This window comes from Polyodon spathula, chromosome 44 (genome assembly GCF_017654505.1).
Source record: "Polyodon spathula isolate WHYD16114869_AA chromosome 44, ASM1765450v1, whole genome shotgun sequence".
Lineage (NCBI taxonomy): Eukaryota > Metazoa > Chordata > Actinopteri > Acipenseriformes > Polyodontidae > Polyodon > Polyodon spathula.
Window position 1 is genome coordinate 3006673 of NC_054577.1, and position 27112 is coordinate 3033784.

At 43.9% G+C, this 27112-nt stretch overlaps 1 protein-coding gene across 2 annotated transcripts in view; it reads left to right on the plus strand.

Annotated features, from left to right (window-relative positions):
* Positions 1-600: 600 nt before the first annotated feature.
* The window catches only part of LOC121305724 (neuroligin-2-like), a 51844-nt gene continuing 25332 nt past the window's right edge, over positions 601-27112 (plus strand). The window contains exons 1-3 of one of the 2 annotated variants that reach the window (XM_041237452.1): positions 601-1009; positions 17370-18118; positions 23418-23471. In XM_041237452.1, the coding sequence (XP_041093386.1) occupies positions 17626-18118; positions 23418-23471 (547 nt within the window). In that variant the 5' untranslated portion in view covers positions 601-1009; positions 17370-17625. The remainder of the gene's footprint in view (positions 1010-17369; positions 18119-23417; positions 23472-27112) is intronic. The other variant, XM_041237453.1, reaches the window with a different exon arrangement.

The window sequence follows — 27112 nt, forward strand, 5'->3', positions numbered from 1 at the left end:
TAAACGTGAAAACATTGCTGTTTGGGTCGAGAAAGAAGAGGGGAGAATCTAACAAGCACACGCCGCCGACAGATCGCTCCAAGACCCGAGTCTGGTCTCTCACAGCACAGCATCTTTGCAGATATCGCCAGCCCCGGAAAATGTGGCTTTGCATGCCAAAGCAGTATTTATGAATAACATAAAGAGGCTACCACCCGGAGAGAGAATCGTAAAAAAAAAAGACAAAAAGCAAGCAGATCGCACTGGCGCTTTTATGATTGAGTATTTTTTTTTTCTTCCCAATTTGCGAATCAAAGAAAAATAGTAAAAAGGGAGGGGAGAAGAGAAGGACGGACGAGAAGGACGGAGAGTTCCCTCAGCAGTAATGGATATATATATTATCATATATATATATATATATATAGAGAGAGAGAGAGAGAGAGAGAGAGAGAGAGAGAGAGAGAGAGAGATAAGAGTACTTGGGAGGTATATATGATATATATGTGGTACTAAAGACCTTTCTAATAAATTAACACACAAACAAAAATGTAACTTTTTACACCTGTGTACGACGACACATGCGGTGGACGACTTCCGCAAACGCGATGATTCTCTCTCAGGATTTATATAAAAAAAAAAAAAAAAACACACACACACACCACACGTATTGTTTTTTTTGTTTTTTTTTTAAATACCGTTTGCATATATTATCTGATTTTAAGCAACCTTTGTTGCTGCAAAATATGCACGCCTCTAAGTGAACTGGGAGAAAGCGCAGGAGTCTGAGTTTCGAAGGGGGATCCGAAAGGATAAAAAAAGGGGGGTACTGTGGCTTTTTGGGGTTTTTTTTTTATATATATTTTTTTAATTAGAATAAAAATGCGTTGATGTATTGAAGGAAGCGTGCCGGCGCTGGAGAAGAGCCGATCGGGTCTGTGCAATCCCAAATTCAAGAGCCGGGAGGCAGAGAAAGCGAAAAGGGGGATCAGCCGCTCCAGAGTCCGCTAGCCGAGCGCCGGCTGAAGGGAAGGTAAGTCCTTTTCATCATTTCTAGGGACTATATTGCTTTTTGTTTGTTTTGCAATGGAAAACGCTTAAGAACGCTGTTTTCGTTGTCTGATTTTCAGGTAATCGTTTTCAGTTTGTTCCCAGCTTCTCTAAAAGCGCGGAGGTGTTTGTGAAACGGGCGCAGGGAACGCGCTTTGAGAAAATCAACCCGAGCAAATAAATGATTATCAGTTTGAAAAGTGTGTGTCGTTACATAACTACCCACCCGCTTTCCGGACGAGATATTGCATCCAAATACACACGCACTGTAAATAGGGTTGCAAATTAATTTCGGTGTGTTTTGAATTATGCGTTCATCCCTAAATATCACTAGTGCTGTACAAATGACCTGTGGTTTGCGCTAGCTATCACTTGGACTTTTATATAGAAACTGCTACATGATCTTATTATTATTATATATTATTATTATTTATTATTATTATTATTATTATTATTGTGTCTCTTCCCTCTCCCCCTCTCCTGCGCGTTTTGATGTATTTATATCTATTTATTTCTGTGTAAGGTGGTTGGTGTTGCCGTGAACACGAGTCCATTTATTCCTTTGACTTACAATCAAATGTTTGTTTGTTTGTTTATTTATTATTTTATTTTATTTTATTTTAAAATTCGTGCGGTGAAACACAGTCCAGCTACACACTCGCGTAGCCTTCCTGTTAATATATACCGTATTTGGTCATCAATAAACAGGGACAGTAACGACGTGTTCACGACCCCTTGTCCTGTCTGAACCCGGCAAGGCAAGCGACTGTAATCTTCAATCCGCTCCAACCGATTCGGTGCACCGTGCACCCCTAAATCAATTATTAAACGGTGTGTTTAAAATACTGCAGCGTGCACGGGGGTAGGCAGCAGCACAGGGCCGCAGGTGATCCCATAATGAAGACAGAAGCGCGGTGTGCGCTGCTTGCAAGGGAGCCGGCTCTTTCTTACAGGGACATCGGCAAGCTTTGCTTGAGTGCGGGTCCGAGCCCGCCCCTCCGCCCTGTGTGAGGCGCCTACCTGCGGGAACCGGGATCGCAACGATATGAATACAGTCGCTCTCTCTCTCTCTATATATATATATATATATATATATATATATATATATATATAATGTTGTATATATGTAATGTGTGTTAGTATAGAGAGAAGCAGCTGACAAACGTTTGCAGTAAGTGCTTGAAAGCAAACGGTTTTTTTGGGGGACGTGCGAGTTTATGCTGTCGCTGTTCTCGTTTCATTTGGTTTGACTGTTTTTTTTTGGTTTGGTTTGAAGGTTTTATTATTTTACCCAGGCCTTGTATTAACGACAGCCACCTGTACAAATCACATACAAGCGCTGCCTCTCCTCGTAGCGTTACAGCGACCCCTACTGGCCAAGGTGCGCAGTGAGTCCACTAGGATACCTGCACGTCTAGCCTTTGTCCTCAAGGGGCCGATAGAGAGCTGATCTATTCACTAGAATTGAAATGAGTTTCACTTGATGGTTATTAACATAATGTGATTTATTTATTTATTTATTTTTTATTGTAGATAGTTTGTATTTAAAAAAAATAAATCACAATTAAGAATCAATGGTGTGAAACAAGAAATCAAGCTCGGGCCAAAAGTCTCGCATCACCTAGAATTTTAGTATCAAGACGGTAATAAAATAAACTACATGAACCTCGTTTCAATACGTTATTTAATATCATGCAATCAAAAAAGTACGCAATGATATCGCTAGAGTCTATACCGGGAGCCACAGTAGCAGCACAGCAGTATTTCATCCAAACAAGCAAGAATTTTCATTCCAGATCAACCCGAAAGGTTTGACATGAAAAGTTCAGGGCAGTGAGGAAGTGTCTGCATTTCCGCAGTCTTCAGTATCGTTAAAAATCACTGTGACCTACATCCGCGCGTTCCCTGACCCCTAGACCCCTTGCTCATCTCAACAACATGTGCTCACCAAGTTTAACACAATTGGACGAGCTGTTCTGGAGCTGTTCTACGTACCCTCCCCCTGGCATACCCACTCCCAGGGGAGATTAGAATACCACAGTGACCCTTTCTCAATTCTCTAATGTTTGGATCTAATTGAATCCGAGCCAGCAAGCCTGTCTCCACAGTTTCAGATTGGTTTGGTGTGTGGGTTTGGCACCTGTGGATATTGTAGGGGGCTGACTCATTCCTTCAATCTTTCAGTGGATGGATTGTTATTGCCAATGCCTTTCTGTGTGAAAAGGAATCCAGTTTGGCTGGGGTTTCACTTATTAACATAGGGCTTGAAGAAACGGGAATATGTACTGCTTTTACGGTTCAATCTGAGAGAAGTGGAAATGAGTTGTTACGGTAACAAAGTGGACGGCGTTTTATCTGTTTCTTTTTGGGATGCAACGATGCTTTGAAAAAAGGGATTAAAAATTCTGCAGTATTCCGATGAAGCTGGTACTTTATCAATCAATCAGTCAATCAATTAATCAATCAATCAATCTTTATTTTATAAAGAGCCTTTCACACCACCATCACAAGATGCAGTAACACCAAGAAAATCCATAATACTTCAAATACAGAGCAATGCATGAATGCATATATATAAAGCACAACGTGAAGGGAAAGGCTCAGTTCAGTGCACAGGTAAAGCACTGTGCCCTTATGCTGGTGTTTTGCCTTGTTCCCTCAAAATGAGGCATGCTGTCTGTCTGTCTGTATGTCTGTGCAAGCAAGCCTCCTAATTGGAACCCAGGCCTCCAGAGGTGAAAGGCACGAATGAGAGGCTAACGAATCAGCCCGAGGTTAGAGCTGTCTAGCGCCCCCTTTTTGTAACTGGTAACACAGCTGCTATTCTGACCGTGGCATCGATACCTTCTCAAGTTTTTTCGCAGTCCGACCTGCGGAACGCAGCTTGCAAGCAAATCAATTATCTGCCATTCACCGACAGAGAGCCTGCTAAAAACGAAAGTCGCGGGAACACTGAAACATCACTCGGGGAGAAGCGTGTCAGCGCCTTTACGCTTTCAGACAGGGTGATGTTGGAATACTGAAATGGCAGAAGGGCTGTGTCAAGGCTCACCTCTAATGGAGGCGTTGGTTTCCTCTTGAAATGCAGGCGCAGGGTTGAAACCGCTTTTCTTTTTTTTTTTTTCAGCATTTCGTCTGGGGTGAAGCGGAGAAACGTGAGAAACGCTTTTCATTACCACGGTGACAAGTTAACTTGATTATCATGTGCGACACCGCTGTGAAAACACCTGCTCTGTGATTCATCACGTCCGGTTTATTTAGACTTCTGCAAGCGCTCAGAAGCTCTGTCGAGGGAATTACAGAACGGTCATGGCGAGGGTGATGCAGCCTGATGCAAAAAAAGGGGGGGGGGGGGGGGGGCGTTAATAATGTTTTTAATAGAGGGAAGAAAATGCATTTGGAAGTTTTTAGTACTCCTTCAAAGAGCGCGGCTTAATTTACAGACGAGAAGGGACTTTTACAGCCGAGTCTTGAACAGATTTCATAGCGCAGATGTTTGAGCACATACAGAAGCTGCCAGATTGAAAAACAGCTTTGAAAAAAACCCAAAAAACAAACTATAAGCTGGGTTTGTAAACAGCGGAATGGAAAGGTAAAAAAAAACAAACAAACAAATTAACATCAAACCAGATAATCGGGCGTTTTGAACTAGGCAGTCAAAACTGGGGTATCATAAATTCCTCTCTCCAAGGTGTGATGCAGGTAGGTCTACTCCTTATTAATCTCTCTTGCGCTGGGGAGAAAGCGCTGGCAGACTTGTCAATGCCGGCGTCGGGAGATCAGGGAGATCTTTTTGGATGTTTTAGGAAGCAGCCTGTCCACCGAAGCATGGCTTGACCAAGATCTGGAAGAGAATGGTCTCATTGTCCTTTGCAATGCTATGCAAGCCAACAGGCCTCTGGGCTCAAGCTTCACAGGCGTGAAACTTCAGCAGCGTGCAATGTGAACTTCTCGAGATAACTCGAATGAAACCCGCTGAATAATGTGACGCTAACTTATTGAGCCTCACGCCGCTTTGTAGTTTTGACCTGTCCTAAAGTCCTGGGATCAGCCTACTGAAAGGCTTTCCAATCGCTCTGCTGAAAGGTGCTCTGTGGAGAATGAAAGCTTTGGGAAGGCTCTCCAGTGCTTCTTCCCTTTCGGAAAGGTGTTTGTGATTTCTGTGAGGTAAAGTTGATTCAGGCTGAATGCGTCGCCCTTCAATCACTGCTCTTGAGAGGCTCACTCAGGTTTCCTGCAGTAGCCATAGCAACACTCTCCCCATCTCAGCCTGGCTTGAGACCCATATCTCCCAGCGTCAACAACCTGCTAATCTCATCTCATCCAGATCTTAGAGCGATGGGCTGTACTGGGAGCATATCAAACAGGTCCACTGAAACCAACAAGCAAAAGAGAATACAGGGATGCAGTTTCAGTTTGAAACATGAACCGAGCTCGGTCTCATACTCAAAATAGCTTCAAATATTCCAACCTGACTGTGGCACCGTGCCGTTTCAAATTTCCATTTTAAAGAGCGGCATTTTATTGTTTTTATTTTTTTTCTTGGCAGTTTGCTACAGCTGCCGAGCCAGGTGTGCAGGCGGTGCGATTTATTGTCTTCTGAGAAAATGATTTATAATCGTGTAGCCGGGGAAACGCAATCGTCTGCAGAGGTCCTGGTCGTCTGCCATCCCTTTCTTCAACAGCACATGACACGCGGATTTATAGCGCAGGGCTTTCTCGTAACCCTTTTTATTGTTAAATATCTTGTGTAACAAAAATCGTGCGTATTCCGTGAATCCCACAGTGAAACTTATTCTTAGAAAATTTAACCTTTTACTTTCTAGTTTCATTGTAAGTTATTTAAGCAGGCAGTCTTTGTGCCTCAAGCCTGCTCTGGACTGGAGGGAGCCCCCTTTCTCTTAGGGGGTGAGGGAGCAGTTCAGTCTCTGTGCCTCAAGCCTGCTCTGGACTGGAGGGAGCCCCCTTTCTCTTAGGGGGGTGAGGGAGCAGTTCAGTCTCTGTGCCTCAAGCCTGCTCTGGACTGGAGGGAGCCCCCTTTCTCTTAGGGGGTGAGGGAGCAGTTCAGTCTCTGTGCCTCAAGCCTGCTCTGGACTGGAGGGAGCCCCCTTTCTCTTAGGGGGTGAGGGAGCAGTTCAGTCTCTTTGCCTCAAGCCTGCCCTGGACTTAAGGGTGCCCCCTTTCTCTTAGGGGGTGAGGGAGGGAGTGAGGGAGGGAAGGAGGTAGAGAGGGAGAAGTTCAAGTCAAGGCTATTAAGCTATCCAACAGCATTTTTTTGTTGTTGTTGTTGTTGTTGGGGTGGGGGGGGGGGCATGCGCAACATTCACAAATAGCTGTTAACAGGAATCTCTCTTCAGTGTCACATGTCTCATGAAGTCTTGCTTGGGTTGGAATTCAAAGTTTCTTTTAACGTGTCATAAGGATCCCATTGAAGGTAGCGCGTGAATATTCAAAGTACAAAATAATTAGGGCTATGTATTGTCCTTAAAGTTATTAGCGTGTCTAATGTATTAATAACGCCTTGCGAACTTCGTGATCATCATTTGTGCGTATTCTGCCAGGTTGCTTGAAGGAATGCCACCCATCATTGAAAACACGTCAATCTTGGGAACGACAGCGCTGGCAAAGGAAGGGGCTTCTCTTTAATCTCGGTGGGAAGCTTGCAGGGTAGAGCTTTTACGACCCTCTGGTCCACCAGAGTGGAATCATTAATCTCCCAGCAACACACTCCCTGTCATCTCAAAGTTTAGCAGGGAGCTCAAGAGCAGCTTGTCCAATAGTAATGTTACTTGCTAATGACTTTGTTGAGCATAAGCGATGCAGTGAATCATAATCGCCAAGTATACAGAGGAGCTGTCTTTTGGAGCTGTGCATGTACAGATATGGCCAGAACTTTTGTATCACCTACAATTGTAGGATTGAGAGATTTAAACAAAAAAACAAAAAAAAACATAATTTAAATCTTTTATTTAACATCATGTAATCAAGAAACTACCAAATGATAACAATTTATTATCTTTTTATCTGGAAAACTACAAAGTGGTGTGCAATTCAATATGTTAACAAGGGAACATTATTCAGCAGCTTTCACTGGACTCTATGAAGCTGAGGGAGTTCATTCTATATAGAGGGGGTGCAATTCAATATGTTAACAAGGGAACATTATTCAGCAGCTTTCACTGGACTCTATGAAGCTGAGGGAGTTCATTCTATATAGAGGGGGTGCAATTCAATATGTTAACAAGGGAACATTATTCAGCAGCTTTCACTGGACTCTATGAAGCTGAGGGAGTTCATTCTATATAGAGGGGGTGCAATTCAATATGTTAACAAGGGAACATTATTCAGCAGCTTTCACTGGACTCTATGAAGCTGAGGGAGTTCATTCTATATAGAGGGGGTGGAATTCAATATGTTAACAAGGGAACATTATTCAGCAGCTTTCACTGGACTCTATGAAGCTGAGGGAGTTCATTCTATATAGAGGGGGTGCAATTCAATATGTTAACAAGGGAACATTATTCAGCAGCTTTCACTGGACTCTATGAAGCTGAGGGAGTTCATTCTATATAGAGGGGGTGCAATTCAATATGTTAACAAGGGAACATTATTCAGCAGCTTTCACTGGACTCTATGAAGCTGAGGGAGTTCATTCTATATAGAGGGGGTGCAATTCAATATGTTAACAAGGGAACATTATTCAGCAGCTTTCACTGGACTCTAAGCTGAGGGAGTTCATTCTATATAGAGGGGGTGCAATTCAATATGTTAACAAGGGAACATTATTCAGCAGCTTTCACTGGACTCTATGAAGCTGAGGGAGTTCATTCTATATAGAGGGGGTGCAATTCAATATGTTAACAAGGGAACATTATTCAGCAGCTTTCACTGGACTCTATGAAGCTGAGGGAGTTCATTCTATATAGAGGGGGTGCAATTCAATATGTTAACAAGGGAACATTATTCAGCAGCTTTCACTGGACTCTATGAAGCTGAGGGAGTTCATTCTATATAGAGGGGGTGCAATTCAATATGTTAACAAGGGAACATTATTCAGCAGCTTTCACTGGACTCTATGAAGCTGAGGGAGTTCATTCTATATAGAGGGGGTGCAATTCAATATGTTAACAAGGGAACATTATTAAGCAGCTTTCACTGGACTCTATGAAGCTGAGGGAGTTCATTCTATATAGAGGGGGTGCAATTCAATATGAGAACAAGGGAACATTATTCAGCAGCTTTCACTGGACTCTATGAAGCTGAGGGAGTTCATTCTATATAGAGGGGGTGCAATTCAATATGATAACATTATTGAGCAGGTTTCTTTTGACTTCATGAAGCACAATGAGTTAATTCTATAGGGTGAGCCTATAGCTCTAGAGTTGTTATGAAAATAATGTGTTTGTCCGTCTGTCTCTCCACCTGTATAAATCTACACCACTCGGGCGGTTAGAAGAGAGGGGTCCCTAAGTCATGTCTTCCATCTGTTTTCACACACTGGATTTCCAATTCTGGCATTATAGTCTTTGTTAAAGTCAATTCCCCATCTGTAACTGCACAGATGAATCTGTGGTTAGAAATGATTCATACCACATGCGCCCGAGTCCCAGAGAGAAGCCACCATTTTCAGATTGAAAGAGCCACTAGTAATTATTCCTGCAGATTTACTACCCAGAGTTGTGCTGTAAGGGATCTGCCTTGTAAATCCCACACTGTTCTCACAGACAGGCTAGTGTCCAGAATCCATGCCTTTTTATCAACCCTCTGCGCTGTGTAAGGGTCGTCTCCTTTATTATCAAATAGTCTGACCAAAGATTAACAAAGTCTTCATCGTGGAAACAGCAGAGAACAAAAAAGAGCAGAAAAAATGAAGGCTGGCTCCTCTGGGGGGGTTGGGGGTCTCGGTTGATGTTAAGAGTGTTTCCTCACTGGCATCGAAAGGTGGTCATATGAGCTGTCGTGGCTCCAGAGATGTTGTCTGAGCTCGGAGTCAATGCTGTACACAGTATATGAAGGTGAGCTAAAACCACGTTTTATAACCATTCACCCAACGTGACAAGAATTGCACCTGAAAGCAGTACCCCCCCCAGAGGAGCCAGCCTTCATTTTTTCTGCCCTTTTTTTTCCTCTGCTGTTTCCACGATGAAGACTTTGTTAATCTTTGGTCAGACTATTTGATAGTAAAGTAGACGATTTACTCCAAAGACGTTTGGATCCTACATTTTTGACGCTGTGTTTCATTCGCTACCTTTCTGCCCAGTTCTTGTAGCAGACCCTAATAAAGCAGCCATGTCTATGTCTTTCACACTTTGCCAATATCAAGTGAACCTCTACAAATGCACACTTTCTGTTTCTAGCTGTGTTGAAACTTGCTCAGGGTCTTCTTTTGCTCACCTGGAAATAGAGAACTGTTTATCCATAATGTAGACTGGTAAAGGCCTGGCTCTGATGCCAGCGTGATGCCCTCACTCCCAGTCTCTGCCAGCACCCGCCCCCCCCCCCCCCCCCCACATCTCTCTGCCCGGCCAGCTGGGCTCCGTGGGCGAGAGGCCTGCCAGGGGGGGCAGAATGCCAGCTGCACCCGTTCGAGCAGCGAGGGAGTGGGGGAGGGTGAAAGCATTTCCTGTCCTGCATAGAAGCCCTCTGTTCCCACAACGTTCGCTCTTAAAGGCGCAGCCCCTGAGCTCCTGAATGGAGATTCACGTCTTCAAAGCGCATTTTATACTGACCACAAAAAAGCTTTTTTTTTTTTTTTTTTTTTTTTATGTAACTGATTTATAATGTTTGTGATCCTTGAGTGGTTCAAAGTGCTCAGATATGTTTTGATTGCATTGCTGGAAATACGCAGATGTGCTCTAGATGGCGCTGGCACGCAATATAACTTCCCTTCCACTTTTCTTTTTGTCAGAGCTGCTTCTAGTTTATCTGGACAGCGCCAGATATCTGAGTGGAGCAAAATCGCCAACCTGTCCGTGCCTCCTTTTGTTGTTGCTGTTGAAAGATGCTCTCGGAGCTTCAGACCAGCTAACATGGCTGTGGTTACATACTAAAAAAAGAGGGTTTCCAATATTAAAACTCAGAACAGCGCGCTGAGGAAAGGAGCAGCCCAAAGATGATTTCACAGTGCAGCTCTCTTCATTATTGCTCCAGTGCTAAAACTTTGAAAACGCCCGAGGAAAGATGAACACAAACGTCACTGCCCTCATCTCGAATCACCCGTGACGTACAGCCAGCCCTTGTCTAAGAAGCTGGAGTCGTTGTCCGGGAGACGTCAGTAAAGAGGACTCCTATCCAGCTCTCAGGCTGAGCGCTAGCAGAGATTCATTGTTCTTCAACAGGCATGTTCATTAATCGGTACACAACCTGCTCTACCAATAATGCTAACAGAAGAGTCGGTAGCATTTCGTTGCAAATAATGGAGTATTCCTTTGTAGAAATCGATTTATATGCATAATTGAGGTTGTATCTGTATCCTTATTTAATGTTTAATTTTTTTACCTCAAATTGAGGGTTGGACATTGGTCTGTGTGTGTGTATATGATACATGATTTAGAAAAAAAAAACCGACTGATATAGTTAATTAAAAAATCCCTTAAAAATGTTTAAAACATCCAATACATTCTCAGCCAGCTGGCTAAGTGAACGACTTTTCTAAATCGTCCAGTGTTACCAGGAATTCTCTTGCCCTTGAGCTGTGAAGCCAGCCCGTATTAAGCCTAGCTTGTCGGTCTCTCGGCTGGCCTCAGTGCTAGTTTGTACCGTGTGTTCATGCATTAATGTCCCTAAAGCTTAAGCTCGGGGACCTGCCTTTCAAATCTTAAGATAGAGGCCAAGCCAAGCCTTATCAAGAGGGGGGCGCTTCAGGTCACTGGTGCGCACACACAGCTCATAAAAAAAAAAAAAAAAACTATAAATACCACACCTGGAAATAGTATGAGGATCTTCCAATTAGATCATTTTCTTACAGATTCTGTGTGCCACAGATATGTAATGTAGGCTAGATCGGCCAATCTTTCTATGAGTTCGCACTGGCGCCATCTAGTGCACAGCAGTGTATTGCCATAAAACAAAAAGACGCTTGAGCCACAGTGGCATAAGACGTGTTGGCGCTGGCTCTTACAGCTATAAAGACTGGCCGATCTAGCTTGTGTTACAGATATCTATGGCAGCCAACTACAACTGAAGAGCAAATCCCAGGTGACAGGACCTCAGCACTGACTTTATCTAGAGAACCGCTTATCCAGTCGTAATGAAACGTGGCTAAGACCTTCTTTAGCACAAGATAGTCATCATCTGCAGAGATGCTTGTCAGGTGGAAGTGTTTATGCTGGACTGTGACTGGATTTCTTGGAGGGGGAGGAAGAAAAGGACACTTTTGTTGCAGAGCTAACCAGAGGACTATCGACGTTTCTTTTGTTTTAGTTATTTCACATACTGCTTTATAAAGTCCAGGTTTGCATACAGTACTAAACGATATTATTATTATGATCATTTCAATTCTCCTTCAGTGCACTGCGCAACGCTGATATGCTTCCCCAGCTCGCTTCAGTGCACTGCGCAACGCAGATATGCTTCCCCCACTCACTTCCCCTGCCTTGAGGAAGGAATAAGCCTGGTAACTAATGATCTTCTCCAAAACAACACAACACCGCACACACTGCAGAACACGCACACTGGATATTAAACAGGTACGACAATGCAGACAGAGGACAGAGCTCACATCGACACAGGGATCATTTATTGGGAAGCTTGTGCCACACGTGCAGCTTCAGCAGCTAACAGCATTCGGCAGCGAGTCGAGCTGCAGCTGACGCAGGTCCTGCAGAGGTGCGGCTCGGACCGATTTTGACTGCGCTCCGATGAATTCCTCACCTTGCATTCCAGTGGGCTGCAATTAAGGAGCTATCGATTTGCAGCGGGGGCCTGACCCCGTTCTACAGTCAGAGCTGGGATTGAGACGCCAGCACGGGGAATTCATTCTGCCTCTTCAGCACAATGGCAGCAGCGCTGGCTGAGTTTACTAATTTCATCTGGGGATCAATCCACCTTTTTATTAAAATGCCAGGCTAGTTTAGTGAGGGAGGGGTGGGGGGGGGGGATGCTTCAGAATGCAAAATAAGAGCTAGAAACCAAGGGTTAGGCTAACCAAAGCTTTTAAATCCATCCGCTTCCCTTATGATCTTCCCTCGTATTAGTTCCTTAGATGTAGTAACACGGTACAGCAGTAAAATTAAGAGCACTTTTATTTTAGTTTACCAGTAACAAAAGAAATGATGCTGCTGCATTGTGATTGTAGTGCGGGAGGTTTGCAGTGTGTCTGTGCTCTGTGCATGTTGTCAGTGGAAGGCATTGCACAGGCAGCGCTGTGCCAGTGTTTGAAAACCATTGAGGTTTAAACACAGGGCAGTGAGCACAGCAAGCTAGTAAAACGGCATGCCATGGCAGCAATTACCAAACACAACATAAGCACACGACGACAACCTCTTGAAGGAACGCTGCCCAAAATCAACGCCCTCGCCTCTTCTTACATTATTTCTGCCCCTCCTTTAAAATGGGTGCTGGTTTAAAGCTTTAACACGCTTTAACAAGTAAATGTTGCTGCTCAGTTTCTTCTAGTTTTACCCAAAGGTGAAAGTAAGCAAGGTACGCAAAAACATTTTATATTTCGACTTATCATAACGATTGTTTAGGCTGCACAGGTTCTTCTTGGTCGTCTGAGCCCAAACGCTGCTCTGCTTCACTCAGTTTAGTTTCAGTAACACTGATGAAGGCACTAGAGCCCAAACGCTGCTCTGCTTGACTCAGTTTAGTTTCAGTAAACGATGAAGGCACTAGAGCCCAAACGCTGGTCTGCTTGACTCAGTTTGAAGGCACTGGAGCCCAAACTCTGCTTGACTCAGTTTAGTTTCAGTAACACTGATGAAGGCACTAGAGCCCAAACGCTGCTCTGCTTGACTCAGTTTAGTTTCAGTAACACTGATGAAGGCACTAGAGCCCAAACGCTGCTCTGCTTGACTCAGTTTAGTTTCAGTAACACTGATGAAGGCACTAGAGCCCAAACGCTGCTCTGCTTGACTCAGTTTAGTTTCAATAATACTGATGAAGGCACTAGAGCCCAAACGCTGCTCTGCTTGACTCTGTTTCAGTAACACTGATGAAGGCACTAGAGCTGCTCTGCTTGACTCAGTTTAGTTTCAGTAACACTGATGAAGGCACTAGAGCCCAAACGCTGCTCTGCTTGACTCAGTTTAGTTTCAGTAACACTGATGAAGGCACTAGAGCCCAAACGCTGCTCTGCTTGACTCAGTTTAGTTTCAATAACACTGATGAAGGCACTAGAGCCCAAACGCTGCTCTGCTTGACTCAGTTTAGTTTCAGTAACACTGATGAAGGCACTAGAGCCCAAACGCTGCTCTGCTTGACTCAGTTTAGTTTCAGTAACACTGATGAAGGCACTAGAGCCCAAACGCTGCTCTGCTTGACTCAGTTTAGTTTCAGTAACACTGATGAAGGCACTAGAGCCCAAACGCTGCTCTGCTTGACTCAGTTTAGTTTCAATAACACTGATGAAGGCACTAGAGCCCAAACGCTGCTCTGCTTGACTCTGTCTGTTCTAGTTTTACAGCAGTACCACAAATGAAGGTATTAGCGCAAACATTTGTCTTCCTGACCCAACCCCAGCTAGCTTTTAAATAAACTCAGTGTTTTTGCAGAAGCCCCAGCTGCCAGCGCTTGGTCTGCAGTGCTGTGGCGTCGTGTCAACACAGCCCCTGGGCACCTCTCTACACGAGACCTTGATTGATTTCTCTCTACAGGACCTGAGCTACAAATGTGATTAAGTGTTCGTAGCCTATAGGAGCCTGTCAGCCCACAGCTTCGTGTTGTGTTTGAAGATCTCAGAAGAAACCTCGCAGCAGCTTTCCTTGAAATTAAGCCCTTTTTATTGGAAGTCATTATTTTAAAAAAAAATTGCTGGAGCTAATTCAACAGCAACACCAACCCCACTGCCAGTTTGAGGGAGGCCCAGAACTCTCTGTCCCTCTCTCTCTCGCTCTCTCGCTCTGTCTCTCTCTCTGTCCCTCTCTCTCTCCTCTCTCTCTCTCTCTCTCTCTCTCTCTCTTCTCACCTTAGTGACAGGGTACAGAATCTGTAACAGCAGTGCATCACACAGTTCTGTTCATTACTCTAAACTTCAAAACCCATTTCTTCCCCCTCCTGTTAGCACTGGCAGCAGTATCCCTGCCCCTCTTCTGTTCTTAGCCTCTTAATGTCTGGGGGTTTTCAATGATGCTGAGAGCTGATATCAAATCGCTTCCTGTCAATCAATCAATCTTTATTTTATATAGCGCCTTTCATAGTGGACCACCATCACAAAGAGCTTTACAAGATGCAGCAACAAAAAGAAAAAATGGTTGAACTGGACCAGAGAACATGTTGCTTTTGAAATCACTCCTGAATTAACAAGCAAAGAGTAATAAAGCGGAGGAGAGGCACGACCTCTCCCGTGAAAGCCTTGGTTTGCACTGAACGATGCAGTCCAGGCTGTGTGCCTGCTCTGCACTGTAAATACCATCCTCTGGGTCTCGTAAGTCTGAGTCAGACAGATTGCATCTGATTCCAGCCGTGTGGCGACAGATTTCAAACAGGCTGCAGAGATACCACCAAAGGCTTTAAAGAGACATGATACATTGCACTGTAGAAACAAAATAACCTCTAGATAAGACATTGCTGTCTGTGCTCCTTGGGGAAAGGATGAATACAATTGTTACTCTGAAGAACCTTAGCTAGCAGCTAATCACCTCCCGTCTCAGTGACTGGGCTGGATGGGGTGTGTCCTGTCTCAGTGAGGGGGCTGGATGGGGTGTGTCCTGTCTCAGTGAGGGAGCTGGATGGGGTGTGTCCTGTCTCAGTGAGGGGGCTGGATGGGGTGTGTCTTGTCTCAGTGAGGGGGCTGGATGGGGTGTGTCTTGTCTCAGTGAGGGGGCTGGATGGGGTGTGTCTTGTCTCAGTGAGGGGGCTGGATGGGGTGTGTCCTGTCTCAGTGAGGGGGCTGGATGGGGTGTGTCCTGTCTCAGTGAGGGGGCTGGATGGGGTGTGTCCTGTCTCAGTGAGGGGGCTGGATGGGGTGTGTCCTGTCTCAGTGAGGGGGCTGGATGGGGTGTGTCAGTGAGGGGGCTGGATGGGGTGTGTCTTGTCTCAGTGAGGGGGCTGGATGGGGTGTGTCCTGTCTCAGTGAGGGGGCTGGATGGGGTGTGTCCTGCCTCAGTGAGGGGGCTGGATGGGGTGTGTCTTGTCTCAGTGAGGGGGCTGGATGGGGTGTGTCCTGTCTCAGTGAGGGGGCTGGATGGGGTGTGTCTTGTCTCAGTGAGGGAGCTGCATGGGGTGTGTCCTGCCTCAGTGAGGGGGCAGGATGGAGTGTGTCCTGCCTCAGTGAGGGGGCTGGATGGGGTTGTTAGGGGTTGTTAGGGGTTTGTGGGGCTGTGGGACTGTTAGTGGTTGGGCTGCGGTTGTGAGTGGCCTGACTTTCATGCTGTCAAGCTGTGATGTATGATCCTAGTCCTGGAGGCTCGCAGCTACATTTCCCCTCTGCGCTGCAATCAGTCTCATCAGCTGAGAACACACGCAGCCATCCATAACACTGCCATTGAGAGAGCCAGCAGCGAGACAGCACTGTGACACTGTGTGACACTGTGTGACTGTGATTCTGTGTGTGACTGTGTGTTTCAGTGTGTGACTGTGTTTCAGTGTGTGACTTTGTGACTGTGTGTTTCTGTGTGTGACTGTGTGTTTCTGTGTGTGACTGTGTGTTTCTGTGTGTGACTGTGTGTGTCTGTGTGTTTCTGTGTGTGACTGTGTGTGACTGTGTGTTTCTGTGTGTGACTTTGTGACTGTGTGTTTCTGTGTGTGACTGTGTGTTTCAGTGTGTTTCTGTGTGTGACTGTGTGTTTCTGTGTGTGACTCTCTGTGTGTGACTGTGTTTCTGTGTGTGACTGTGTGTTTCAGTGTGTGACTGTGTTTCTGTGTGTTTCAGTGTGTGACTGTGTTTCTGTGTGCGACTGTGTGTTTCTGTGTGTAAATCAAACAGCTCACAGTGCACACCTTTCTTGGGTATTACTTTCATGATCAGGTAACAAGCCCATGTTAAACAATGGAATGGAAATCTGTAAATTATTCTGTACAGTGTCGGTTTGCTGATGGCGAGAGATACGCAGATTGTGGGTCGTGGCTCTGGGGTCGAGTTCCATCTGTGCTTCACAAATGGGTTGCTGTCATTTCGGGGTGTTTTATTAAAATTGAGTGAGCTCTTTGACTCTGCTCTGTGTGCGCTGTCTGTTCCATGTGCTGCAGAACTGCCCTCTGTCACAAACACAACACACGCTCTTCTTTAAGGAAAAGAGCGACAGGGGGAGGAGATCAAGAGTTGACGGAAATGGGAGAGGACTGAGAAAGGGGGATGAAGGCTAGGAAAGAGGTAGCCGCGCTAGATTTCTGGTTTCCGGTTCGAATCTATATGTTATCACTGCAGTGCTTTCTCTTAGATGACCCTGATGTTGTGTGCTTAATGACTATGTTATAGAGTGTTAATAAAGCATTATAGATGGTTTATAACCATGCAATAGCCATAGACTGAATTACAGTTGTATAAAGGGGGCAGATTTTAGCCACCTATTCTACTTTGGGGTGTTTAAAACGTAATTCCGTCTATGGCAGTTGCATGGTTATAAACCATCTACAATGCTTTGTTAATACTCTCTAACATAGTTATAGAGTATTAACGAATCAAATCCTGTGGGGAACATCACTGATTGAGACAGACTAAGAACGGAGAGTGCTGAGGATAGGCAATGAGGTTTCTAGTCATGTTGCTGATGGTGAATCATTGGGGTTTTTCAAGACCTGACTCGACAAAGTTTTGAGATCAATCAGCTACTAGGAATCGGACGAGCACTGAGCCTCCGAATGGCCTGCTCTCGTTCATAAATGCGATATTATTATAATACAATATGGCTTTTAAAGTGCTTTCTGTGAGCTCAAAATGCTGTTTATAAAATAATAAATTAATAAATGCCAAACAGATAGGATGAAGCTCTCCCTGTCTCCCCCAGCTTTGAGCCGAGGTTTCAGGATGGTCAGTAGACTGAGTAGAGAACAGGCTGGGACTCATTCAGACAACAAGATCCAAAAATCAATCAGAAATGAAACAGGCAACCCAGTGCTAACTCTCTCTCTCTCTCTCTCTCTCTCTCTCTCTCTCTCTCTCTCTCTCTCTCTCTCTCTCTCTCTCTCTCTCTCTCCCACTCTCCTCTTCCCCCCTCCCCCCTTCTCCTCTCTCTCTCCCGCAGTGAGACCTCTGCAGGCCTCCCTCCCAGCACTCTCATGATTGAAGCTTGGAAAAATGGAACGTAACAGAGGGGAGAAGACAGACCATTCCCTACTAGCGACCGGGCTGCATGCAGAATAACAAGCGGTAGGATTCTAAAAAAAAAAAAAACAAAACCACCAACCACATGAAGAAGAGTTTGTTTTTCAAAGGAAGAAGGAATACAATCTCTTTATACCTGCGCGACTGTGTTCAGTGACTTCCTTTCTCAAGTCAAAATGTTTTACTTCCTCGTTCCAGAGTGGTTGACCCAGTGCGGGGTCCCAGCGTTCTCCCCTAAAAGGAGGGGGGACACTCGTGTCCTGTGGCTCTTAGGCTTGGCTCTGTCGCTAGCCCTGACCTCGTGCCAAAAATCCGATGGAGCCAGCAGCAAATATCCACTGGTGACCACCAACTACGGCAAACTCCGTGGAGTGAAGAAAGATCTCAACAATGAGATCCTGGGACCCGTGGAGCAGTATTTGGGGGTACCCTACGCCACCCCCCCAGTCGGAGAGCGGAGGTTTCAGCCCCCGGAAGCCCCAGGCTCCTGGTCTGAAGTCCGGAACGCCACTCAGTTCGCACCAGTTTGCCCGCAGAATATTCATGGCGTGCTGCCGGAAATCATGCTCCCGGTGTGGTTTACAGACAACCTGGAAATCGTGGCAGGATACGTGCAGAACCAGAGCGAGGACTGTCTCTACCTTAATGTTTACGTGCCAACTGAAGACGGTAAGTGATCTTTGGTACTCTTAACCGTTCTAGTCGCTTCAGGAATTTTTTTCTGTGTGTGTGTACTGCGCAGTTCATTTTTGGTCCCATTTTTTCCCTGCTGTTCTAAACTTTGCATATCGGATTCATTTCAAAAAGTGTCTCTATGCAGCCCACCCCCACCCCCACCCCCACCTCACCCCCACCCCGAGTGGGGGTGGGGCGGCAAGAGGAGAAAAAAACATTTGGCCTTAAAAAAAAAAAACATTTTGATTCACTGCAGAGATCTTGTCGCTCTGTTTTCCCTTCAAAACTGTTGAAAGGATATTTTTTTCTTTCGAGATTTTTTTTAATTATCTGATCTGTTTTGTTTCTGTGTCTGGTTTGTCTCGTTTTCACGTCTGTCTCTTTGTTTCCTGCCGGACTTTTTTTCTCCAATCCTCACAAACCCCACTCCCAGTGCTCTTGATCGGACTTTTTTTTTTTTGCAGCCCTCTGTCCCATTACCCGCCCCGCACTCTGCTCTTTCAAAGTCACATTTTCAAATCCTTGCACCCTGACTTTACTGTTCAAGTATCGACTATCTATTCACAATCCAGACAAAGTGACGACTTCCTGTTTCAGTCAAAGCTCGCTTGCTATTTCCTGTTCACAACTTCCTGTTTTTAGCTTGTGTACTACTTCCTGTTGTATTTCCTGTTCCCAAAGAAATCAGATGTTCACAAGAGTCCTCTAACTACTTCCTTGTTTTAGCCAATCCAATCCAACCCAACCCAATCCAATCCAATCCAAGTCAAATTTCTTTTTCATAGCTTGCTTGCGGCTGTTTTCACTATTAAAAGTGACTTCCTGTTCACAATCAAGGTCTAGTACCAAGTTCCTGTTCACCAGAGCTAATGTTTCCTGCTTGAAATTGTGCGATTGGGTTCAGCGTGTTTTGAATCTAGCTTGTGATCCCAGTCCAGCGAGTGTGGTTTCCACCCTCTCCTTCATCCATGAAGCTGTTTTCACGATTCACTACGATTTTATTTATTTTTTTCTTTCTTGAAAAAGTTTTTGATCAAATCACCTTTTTTTTTTTTTTTTGTGCAAAAAGACGTTTAGTTGGCGAGGGAACACAGATTCTCCTACAGTCTAGAAAACAGAAACGCCCCTTCCTCGAGAGCGTTTTGGGCAACGATTAATCTGACCTGGGTTATTAAAATTGACATTTCGAATCAATAAAAGAAAAAAAAAAAAAAAAAACAATAACGTCGGTTAATTTAAAATGATGGCATTTGCAACTTGAATTCTGAACCCAACAGTGAATGGATCGCACATACAAGAATATATTAATCTTACCGCAATCTTACATATAAGATCAATTACTGGCGAGGGTCTGAGGTTCTGATGTCAGTTTGCGAGTGTGACCCATGAAATGAGGCTTAGTTGAGTGCTCTGTATCCCAGGAAGACTCCGGGCTGCTAACTCATGACCAGACACTGTGCTGGATCTTGGGAAAGCAAAAAACAAGAACTCGGCAGCAAAATATGAAAATGTTTAGAAATGACAGGAGCATTTTGATTTGCAGTGAGGGCTATCGCTTATATTAAAATTGGCTGGATTTTTCAGAACTTAAAAATAACACAAGTGACCATTTGGAAAGAAGGAATGTAAAGGAATATTGGAAAACTACAGTGAATGCACAGCTGGCAATAACATTGAAGGTTAATTTACTCAGTTTTCAATAGGAGTCTACGTTTGGGTCACCGGGCGTCCCGGGAAAGCTGGGATTGTCCCAGTTTTCAGCCTTCATTTTTTTTTGTCCCGGTCAGAAACAGTAAAACAGTTAAATCATCCAGCTGCTGTTATTTTGTATCTTTTTTTCTTTTTACAAAACTGTAGCGTTAACAGCGCATTTATTTAATATACAAAAAATAAAATAACGAAAACGTATGGATTGCTTGTTTTAATAATTCTGATTCTTTGCTGAGTGTTTTAAAACATGATAATCTCCTCTCTTTCATCTCATCGGAATTTGAATTCCTCCTGCCTGCAGGGGAGGGAGGATTAAGAAGTCTGACGCAGCATATTCTCATTTTGCTTGGGGGGGCTGCTTCGCTCTGCAGTCTTGTGTTAAGCCTGTGTGCAGAACATCATTAAAAGTGAATCGCAAAACATCTCTGCAGTTATGTGTCAGTGATGGGGAGTGCAGTTTTATCTGCATCGTGACTTCGATCTTTCTGTAACCCCTTTCAATTAAAAGAAGTTATCTTTCTGAGATCAACAAGAGAAGTTATTTTTTTCCCTTTCCTACTGGCGTTGACAATGGCTCTGCTCTGGCTAAGGGTAGGATGGATGTGGGCAACTCAATAAGACCCTAAAGTCTAGATAGTGAGAATACTTCGATTAGTCTCCCCTTCTATCTCTGTGTGGGATTTCCAGCTGACTATTGTATTGTGACGGGCTGGTGGAGTTCACTGCTGGTTATTGCATTGTGACGGGCTGGTTATTGCATTGTGACAGGCTGGTTGAGTTCAGTGCTGGCTATTGCATTGTGACAGGCTGTCTGGTTGAACCTTTAGTCCCACATTGGTGATGCAAAATGCCCTTGTGTGAAACTAACTAGAAGCATCTTGCAATGGTCTTTAGCAGATATTGCTGTGAACCTTGCCTACAAACACCTTAAAATATACGTGTGAACGATGTGATGAAAAAATTAAACAAGGATTGGAAATTAAACCTGATTCTGTAGGTAAGAGAATTATGTCATTAGTTGTTTTCCACCCTTTAATGTTATTGTGAAAGTTTGTGTTTATTTTATTGTGGAATGATGAATCTTCTTTTACACACACTGTAGATTCACGCTCCCTGTGCAACAGGTAGTAGGACCCCACACCCTGACACCCCCACACTGCAGATTCTCTGCCACAAAGGCATACTCTCCCCTTGCTGGCAGAGATGTGCACCTCCACTGTGCGATTACAGGAGTTAAAGATTTGTGAATAGGGCCCCTTAGCATTGCACTGAGCCAGCCATTGTCCTGTCATTCACAATGCATCTCAGTGTTTGAGTCTCGGACCGTGCTATGTGGGGGATGTGAGGGGGAGCACGGGGGGGGGGGGGGGGGGGGGGGTCAGTGGTTCAGTCCGAGCTGTATTCTGCTGTCAGTTCCTGTAAACCTTCTTCTCGTCTTCTTTCTGGAGCTGTGAATGAAGGAATTAATGACCCTCGCTTCAGAGGGTATTTGTAGAATGTGCTGGCAACAACAAGATTTCACATTTAGCTAAATATCTAACTGGCCAGCTAAATCTGGAGTTTGTATGCAAATGAGCTCCGCCCACTTTGTGCTTTCACACGATGTGATTGGCTCTTTGTCATGCAAATCGAGACATATGCAAATTTAAGCATTACAAGAGCCAATCAAACAGTCTAATTTCAAGTTTGTTTTAACAAAACAAGTCATTTAATAATAATAATAATAATAATAATAATAATAATAATAATAATAATACATAGCTTTCCCCTTTCCATATCAAAAAATCTAAATTTAATAAAAGCAGACTTGGCTTCTTCTATCAGAACACACGAGGAAATTAATTCCCTCCCAGCCTCTCCTCTGAGTTACCCCCTCGCAGCTGCTGAGAGACAAATTTATAGTTTAATTAAATGGCAAAGCTAAGATGAAGGGACTGGGAAATCAATTCTCCAATCAGAACCTTATTTCAGCATTGATTAGCTGTTTGAGCCGGGCTCAGAGGTAATCTCCACTTTATTGATAAATGAATATTACATTTCTATTGAGCTGCTCCTCACCGCTCACATTTATTTCTTTCTCGTGTCTCTGACCCGTCTCGTCCCCAGTAACAGTACACACTTCAGTCATTCAGCTGGGATGAAACTTGCTCAGGATAAAATAGACTATCCTTTTATTTAACTCCCCTTGTCTTCCCCTCTTCACACCCTGGAGCTGCACAGCGGATGCGAGCTACCGCCCCCTGAAGACAAAAGCCAGCCCTGCAGGTGTCTGCTTTGAGCTCAGTGGGTACATGGCCAGTAGGGGCCGCTGTTGTCTGATTTTTTTCCCTCCCTGAGGTAGTGCCAGAGCCAATGTTCCCTGAGGGAACCCCCAATGCACATTATTTGAGTCCCTGATTATATTTTTTCTTGATTGCTTCTTGGCTGTGTATCGTGAATTGATCAAAGCACAGAATAAAGAAAGAATACTTATTCTTGGTATAGATCCAGTCTGTTATGTGCCATTTTCCTTGCTCTGCGTGGTGCAGGTTTTTGCATGGATGGCACTTTTATTTTTGAGAAGTTCCTTGAAATCCCACGGTGTCTCGCTGTCCTGTCAGAGAGCTCTTGTCTTCACTGAAATATCATTGACAGCTGCTCATCGTGCAGCCTCTGACATCCTTTCCACCGTTCCTGCTCTGGTCAAATTTGGCCCTCTTCCATCGTCTGTAAAAATCTTTTTTTAAAGCTTTTTCAAAACACACCACATCAAATTCTTCACATAACCTAAGAGAAATCACTCTGGTGTAGGAGAGTAGTCGACAGAAATAGAAAAGGAACAGTCAAGCTCAGAAACTGATAGTCAACTACAGCAACAATTCACCTTTCTATAGCTCCTTTCATCACAGCGATCCCAAATCCCAGTGTACCGGCCTGCTAATCCCCGGCAGGTGTCCCTCATGAATTATTAGATCCAGGTGAAACTCAGCCTTGCTCCCGTGGCATTCTGGGAAATGTAGTCCTTTAGCCCCTCCTGGACTACATTGTTCCCCCCCCCCCGTACCCCTCAGTTCTGTTTAGTGTGTGTGTGTGTGTGTGTGTGTGTGTGTGTGTGTGTGTGTGTGTGTGTGTGTGTTGTGTGTGTGCGGTTTTAAGACTGACCGCCAAAATCTTTTCAATCACTTATTTTTATATCACTCTCAGTTACTCTTCTAAAGTGTTCATATCCTTATGTTTACACACACACATATATCACACACCACAAAACATATACATTTGATATATAGTATATATATATATGTATATATATATATATATATGTGTGTGTATATATATATATAAATACACACATATATATTTGTTGTATTTTTCACACACAGAGCAAACAAAAAACACACATTGAGAAAAAAAACTGCATTCTAAAAAATTTTCTGCGTTGTCTATTATTCTGCTTCAACAAACTTTTTTTTGTTCTTCTTCTTCTTCTTCTTCTTGTTCTTGAACAAAATCTTATTTTTGGGATATATATATATTTTTTGCCACAGTAATCTTTTTGAATCTTTTCTCTCTTCTCTTTTTCCTCTCTGATGTTCCAAACCACTAGGTCCGCTCACAAAAAAACACGACGAATCCACGATCAACAGCCCGCGCGAAGAAGGTATTTTTTTGCATGTTTTCCCTTTTTTTTCTTGTTATTTGAATATATTAACTTATATATTGGGATATGATAAATTATATTGTATATTTATATAATATTATATATATACTATATATATATCTAATATATATATATATATATATATATTTGCATATATATATATATATAGATTCGGGAATATAAAAGGGATATAATTTCGTGAGAATAAAAAATGGAGCAAAAACTGAAAGGAACGTTAGTCGTAAAACTTTCGAAAAATAGAACACGTTGAGTGTTTACACTAGAAAAAAAAAACCCTGAAGAAATTTTAAAACTTTTGCGAAGGCCCCCCCCCCCCAATTCCTCCCTATTTCTGCGAATGTAATTTTTATTCAATTGTTTACAGTAAATATACTTGTACATAAATATTTTTTTCATCATTATAAACTATTTTCATTACAGTCCAAGAATTTTTTTTTTTTTTTTTTTTTTTTTTTTAATGTTTCTGGTAAAGTTGCTGTTTAATTATGTTGAATGTTATACATTTCTGTAGAACACACACCCACACACATATATAAAATACAAAGTAGAAAAGTCATTAAAAAACTGAGACCTCACTATTTTGTAGTAATTCTCTACACGGTTTCTTTAGCTAGCCTGGTAGTAAGAGCTGTTGTTTTCAGCGTGATTTTGTGAAAGCTGCACAGGGACTCACAGATGGATGTTCTGAGGACAGCGTCACACAGACAGCTCTGAGGTAGAGTTCCATTCCTAAAAGAAAGCGTTGTGCTCCCCCGGTCAGTGCACGGGGAAATAGTCGGAAAGCTGAGGGAACCACAAAGTCACTTTTGCAGCAGCAGTGTCTTGAAACGTGGTTGCAGGAGACCGAGTGACCTAGTTTGAGGTTCGCTGTATCCCCACCCCCCCCCCCCCCCCCCCCCCAGTCTCCCCTGGTGTGCCGCGCAGCGTCCTGCAACCTCTTTTCTTGAAACCGAGTTCCAAGTCGCAAAGGGGCTCCGCGTTCCCTTCAGCTTAAGTCTGGGAATCTTTGAGTTTTGCCTTTTATCTTACATTTGCATTGTGCTCTCGTGATACAGAATCCCCTTTGGCAAGGCTGTGGTTTTGAAAGCTGAAGCATTGTGCAGCCGGTGCATGCAGCTCACTGATCATTGTGTCAGACTTCCGGCTTCTGAAACGAGTTGGCAGATTCCTGGTGGTTTTGTGGTGCATAGTATTGACGGCGTTGTTTATTTAGCACAGCAAAACCTTAACGAGTAATTTCAAGTTCAGATATGTCTTACACAAAATGTTCAGAAGCATTTCGAGTCTTACCATGTATTGATCAAAAGCTGCTCCCAAAAGTTTAGCATCACCAAAAATGTTAGGATTGAGACATAATTAATAAATATATATATATGAATGAATATAATTTAGATATTTTATTTAACATCATGTAATCAAAGAAACTACAAAGTGCAAATAAGTCTACCAGAAGCCATAATAGTGATACGGTATTTCATGTTAGAATTCGGAAACTAGCTCTGGACAATAACTAGTGGAAAAAGAAACTAGTTCTGACCGAGATTTTAAAATCCATTCTCTGCCCTCTTATTGGCGCAAGCAGCGTTCTCACTAGTCACCCTTGAGCACAGTGCCAGCTAAGGCTTTAAAATGAAGGTGTTGTTTATTGTTGCGTACCAATGTGGTGAAAATTATTTTCGAATCTTTAATTCAGAACATTTAAACCAGTAATGTTACCACTGCCACTCTTTGAAAGAGTGCAGTTTAACACATTTATTTACCTCCTATTAGCACCTGCAACATTATCACTGATGCCCCTTTTCAAGGAGCTTTATTCAAAGCTTTAAAACAATCTTTCTTCCCTCTATTATTATTATTCAGTCATTTAGCGGACACTTTTATCCAAAGCGCCTTCCAGAGACTAGGAGGGTGAACTCTGCATCATTAACAAATGCTGCTGCTGCTGCAGAGTCTCTTCCAATAGGACCTCGCTTGCTTTGTGTCTCGTCCGAAGGACGGAGCATAAGGAGGTGAAGTGACTTGCTCAGGGTCTCACACACAGGGAGTCAGCGGCTGAGCTGGAATTTGAACCTCCTGGCTGCCTCACATCATACCCAGCGCCCTCTTAAATGCAATGTTACCCAGACCACGTCTCTGTTTGAAATGATTAACGTCAAGAAACAGTCACGATGAGGGCGGAGAACATTGAGCCGCGAGTACCAGAGGCTCCGATCTGTGACGGAGAAGCGGTCACACTGGCTGTGACACATCCGTTACAGAGTGGAGCCACTTTGCAGCCTGCCGTCGCCCTGGGCTTTCACATGCAGGCGCCGCGCAGTGTCGCACGCTGATCGAGAGCTCGACAGGTCAGCTTGAGGGCTCGGCGGCAATGACAAAACATGTTTATTTTTAACCTTGGCGGTGCCTTTGACGAGAGCTCTCATCTCGATGCACAGCTGTGGCCAAAAGGTTTTCTTTTGACTTGTTAATTCCTTGGAGTGATGCAAAACTTTTGGCCCTAGCAGTGTGGTTGAACATCGTGGGTGTGTAGCACTGAGTTGAAAGAACGTGGAACTGTGTTTAAAGAAACCTTGTTGTTTCAATCCAGGTGGCAATCGGTGCTACGCCCACAATGTTCAGCAAGATAATGAAGAGACCTACTTCCTGTGCTGTAGGTCAGCTCCATGGTTCAAGATTCAAGATTGCATTATGTTTAGTTTTGCTTATAAAATGTATGCAATTGCGCTCAGATCTCAGGAGGAAACTAGGCAGCATCAACATTGGGGTCAGGCCTGGTCAGGACTACTTCTTCCTCCTTTTGAATTGTGATCTACTCAGATATCTTCATCTGTAAGAGAAAGGGGGCTCCCTCCAGTCCAGGGCAGGCTTGAGGCACGGAGACTGAACTGCTCCCTCACCCCCTAAGAGAAAGGGGGCTCCCTCCACTCCAGGGAGACCAATCAACTAAATCGAATTCCTCTCTGAAAATCTAAAGAAAGGGTTGATTTTAAGGGATCTGCAGCAGGAGATTAGATGCAGTGGAGCGTAATTCAGAGAGCAGGGTTATTTTTGCAATAGCTTTTGATCTCAGGAACTGAAGTGAGTCATGCCTCAAATTATAGATAGTTTTGAATAATAATGAATAAAAATAAAAAACTCTGAGTGAGTCAGGTGGTGAGAGCCTTGCTGTGGTAGTTGTCATGCCGATGGAGTGTCGCCAGTTGCAGTTGCTTGATGGGGGGGCGGGGGGAGTAGGGCTGTCAGTACAGCTGTACAGGGAAACAAAGGCTACCCCCCTCTCTCTCTATCTCTCTCCCTCTCTCTCCCCCTCTCTTACTAATATAATCTCCCTCTCATTCAATTCCTCTCTTCCACCTCTTCCTTCTCCGGTCCTCCCCTCTCTCTTATCTAAGTCCTGCTCTCTCTCTCTCCATTTATCACCCGCTCTTTCTCTCTGGCTTTTTTCGTCTGACACCTGCTTTCTCTTTCTGTCTCCCTCCCTCTCTCTCACTGCCTCTGTCTCTCCTCTCTTTCAATGTCGAATCAGCTTTATTGGCATGGCAAGATTTATTCAGGTTTTAACAAAAAAAAAAACCCTCCGCATTGTTTTCAACATGTCTCTCCTTCCTCCCTCTCTCTCC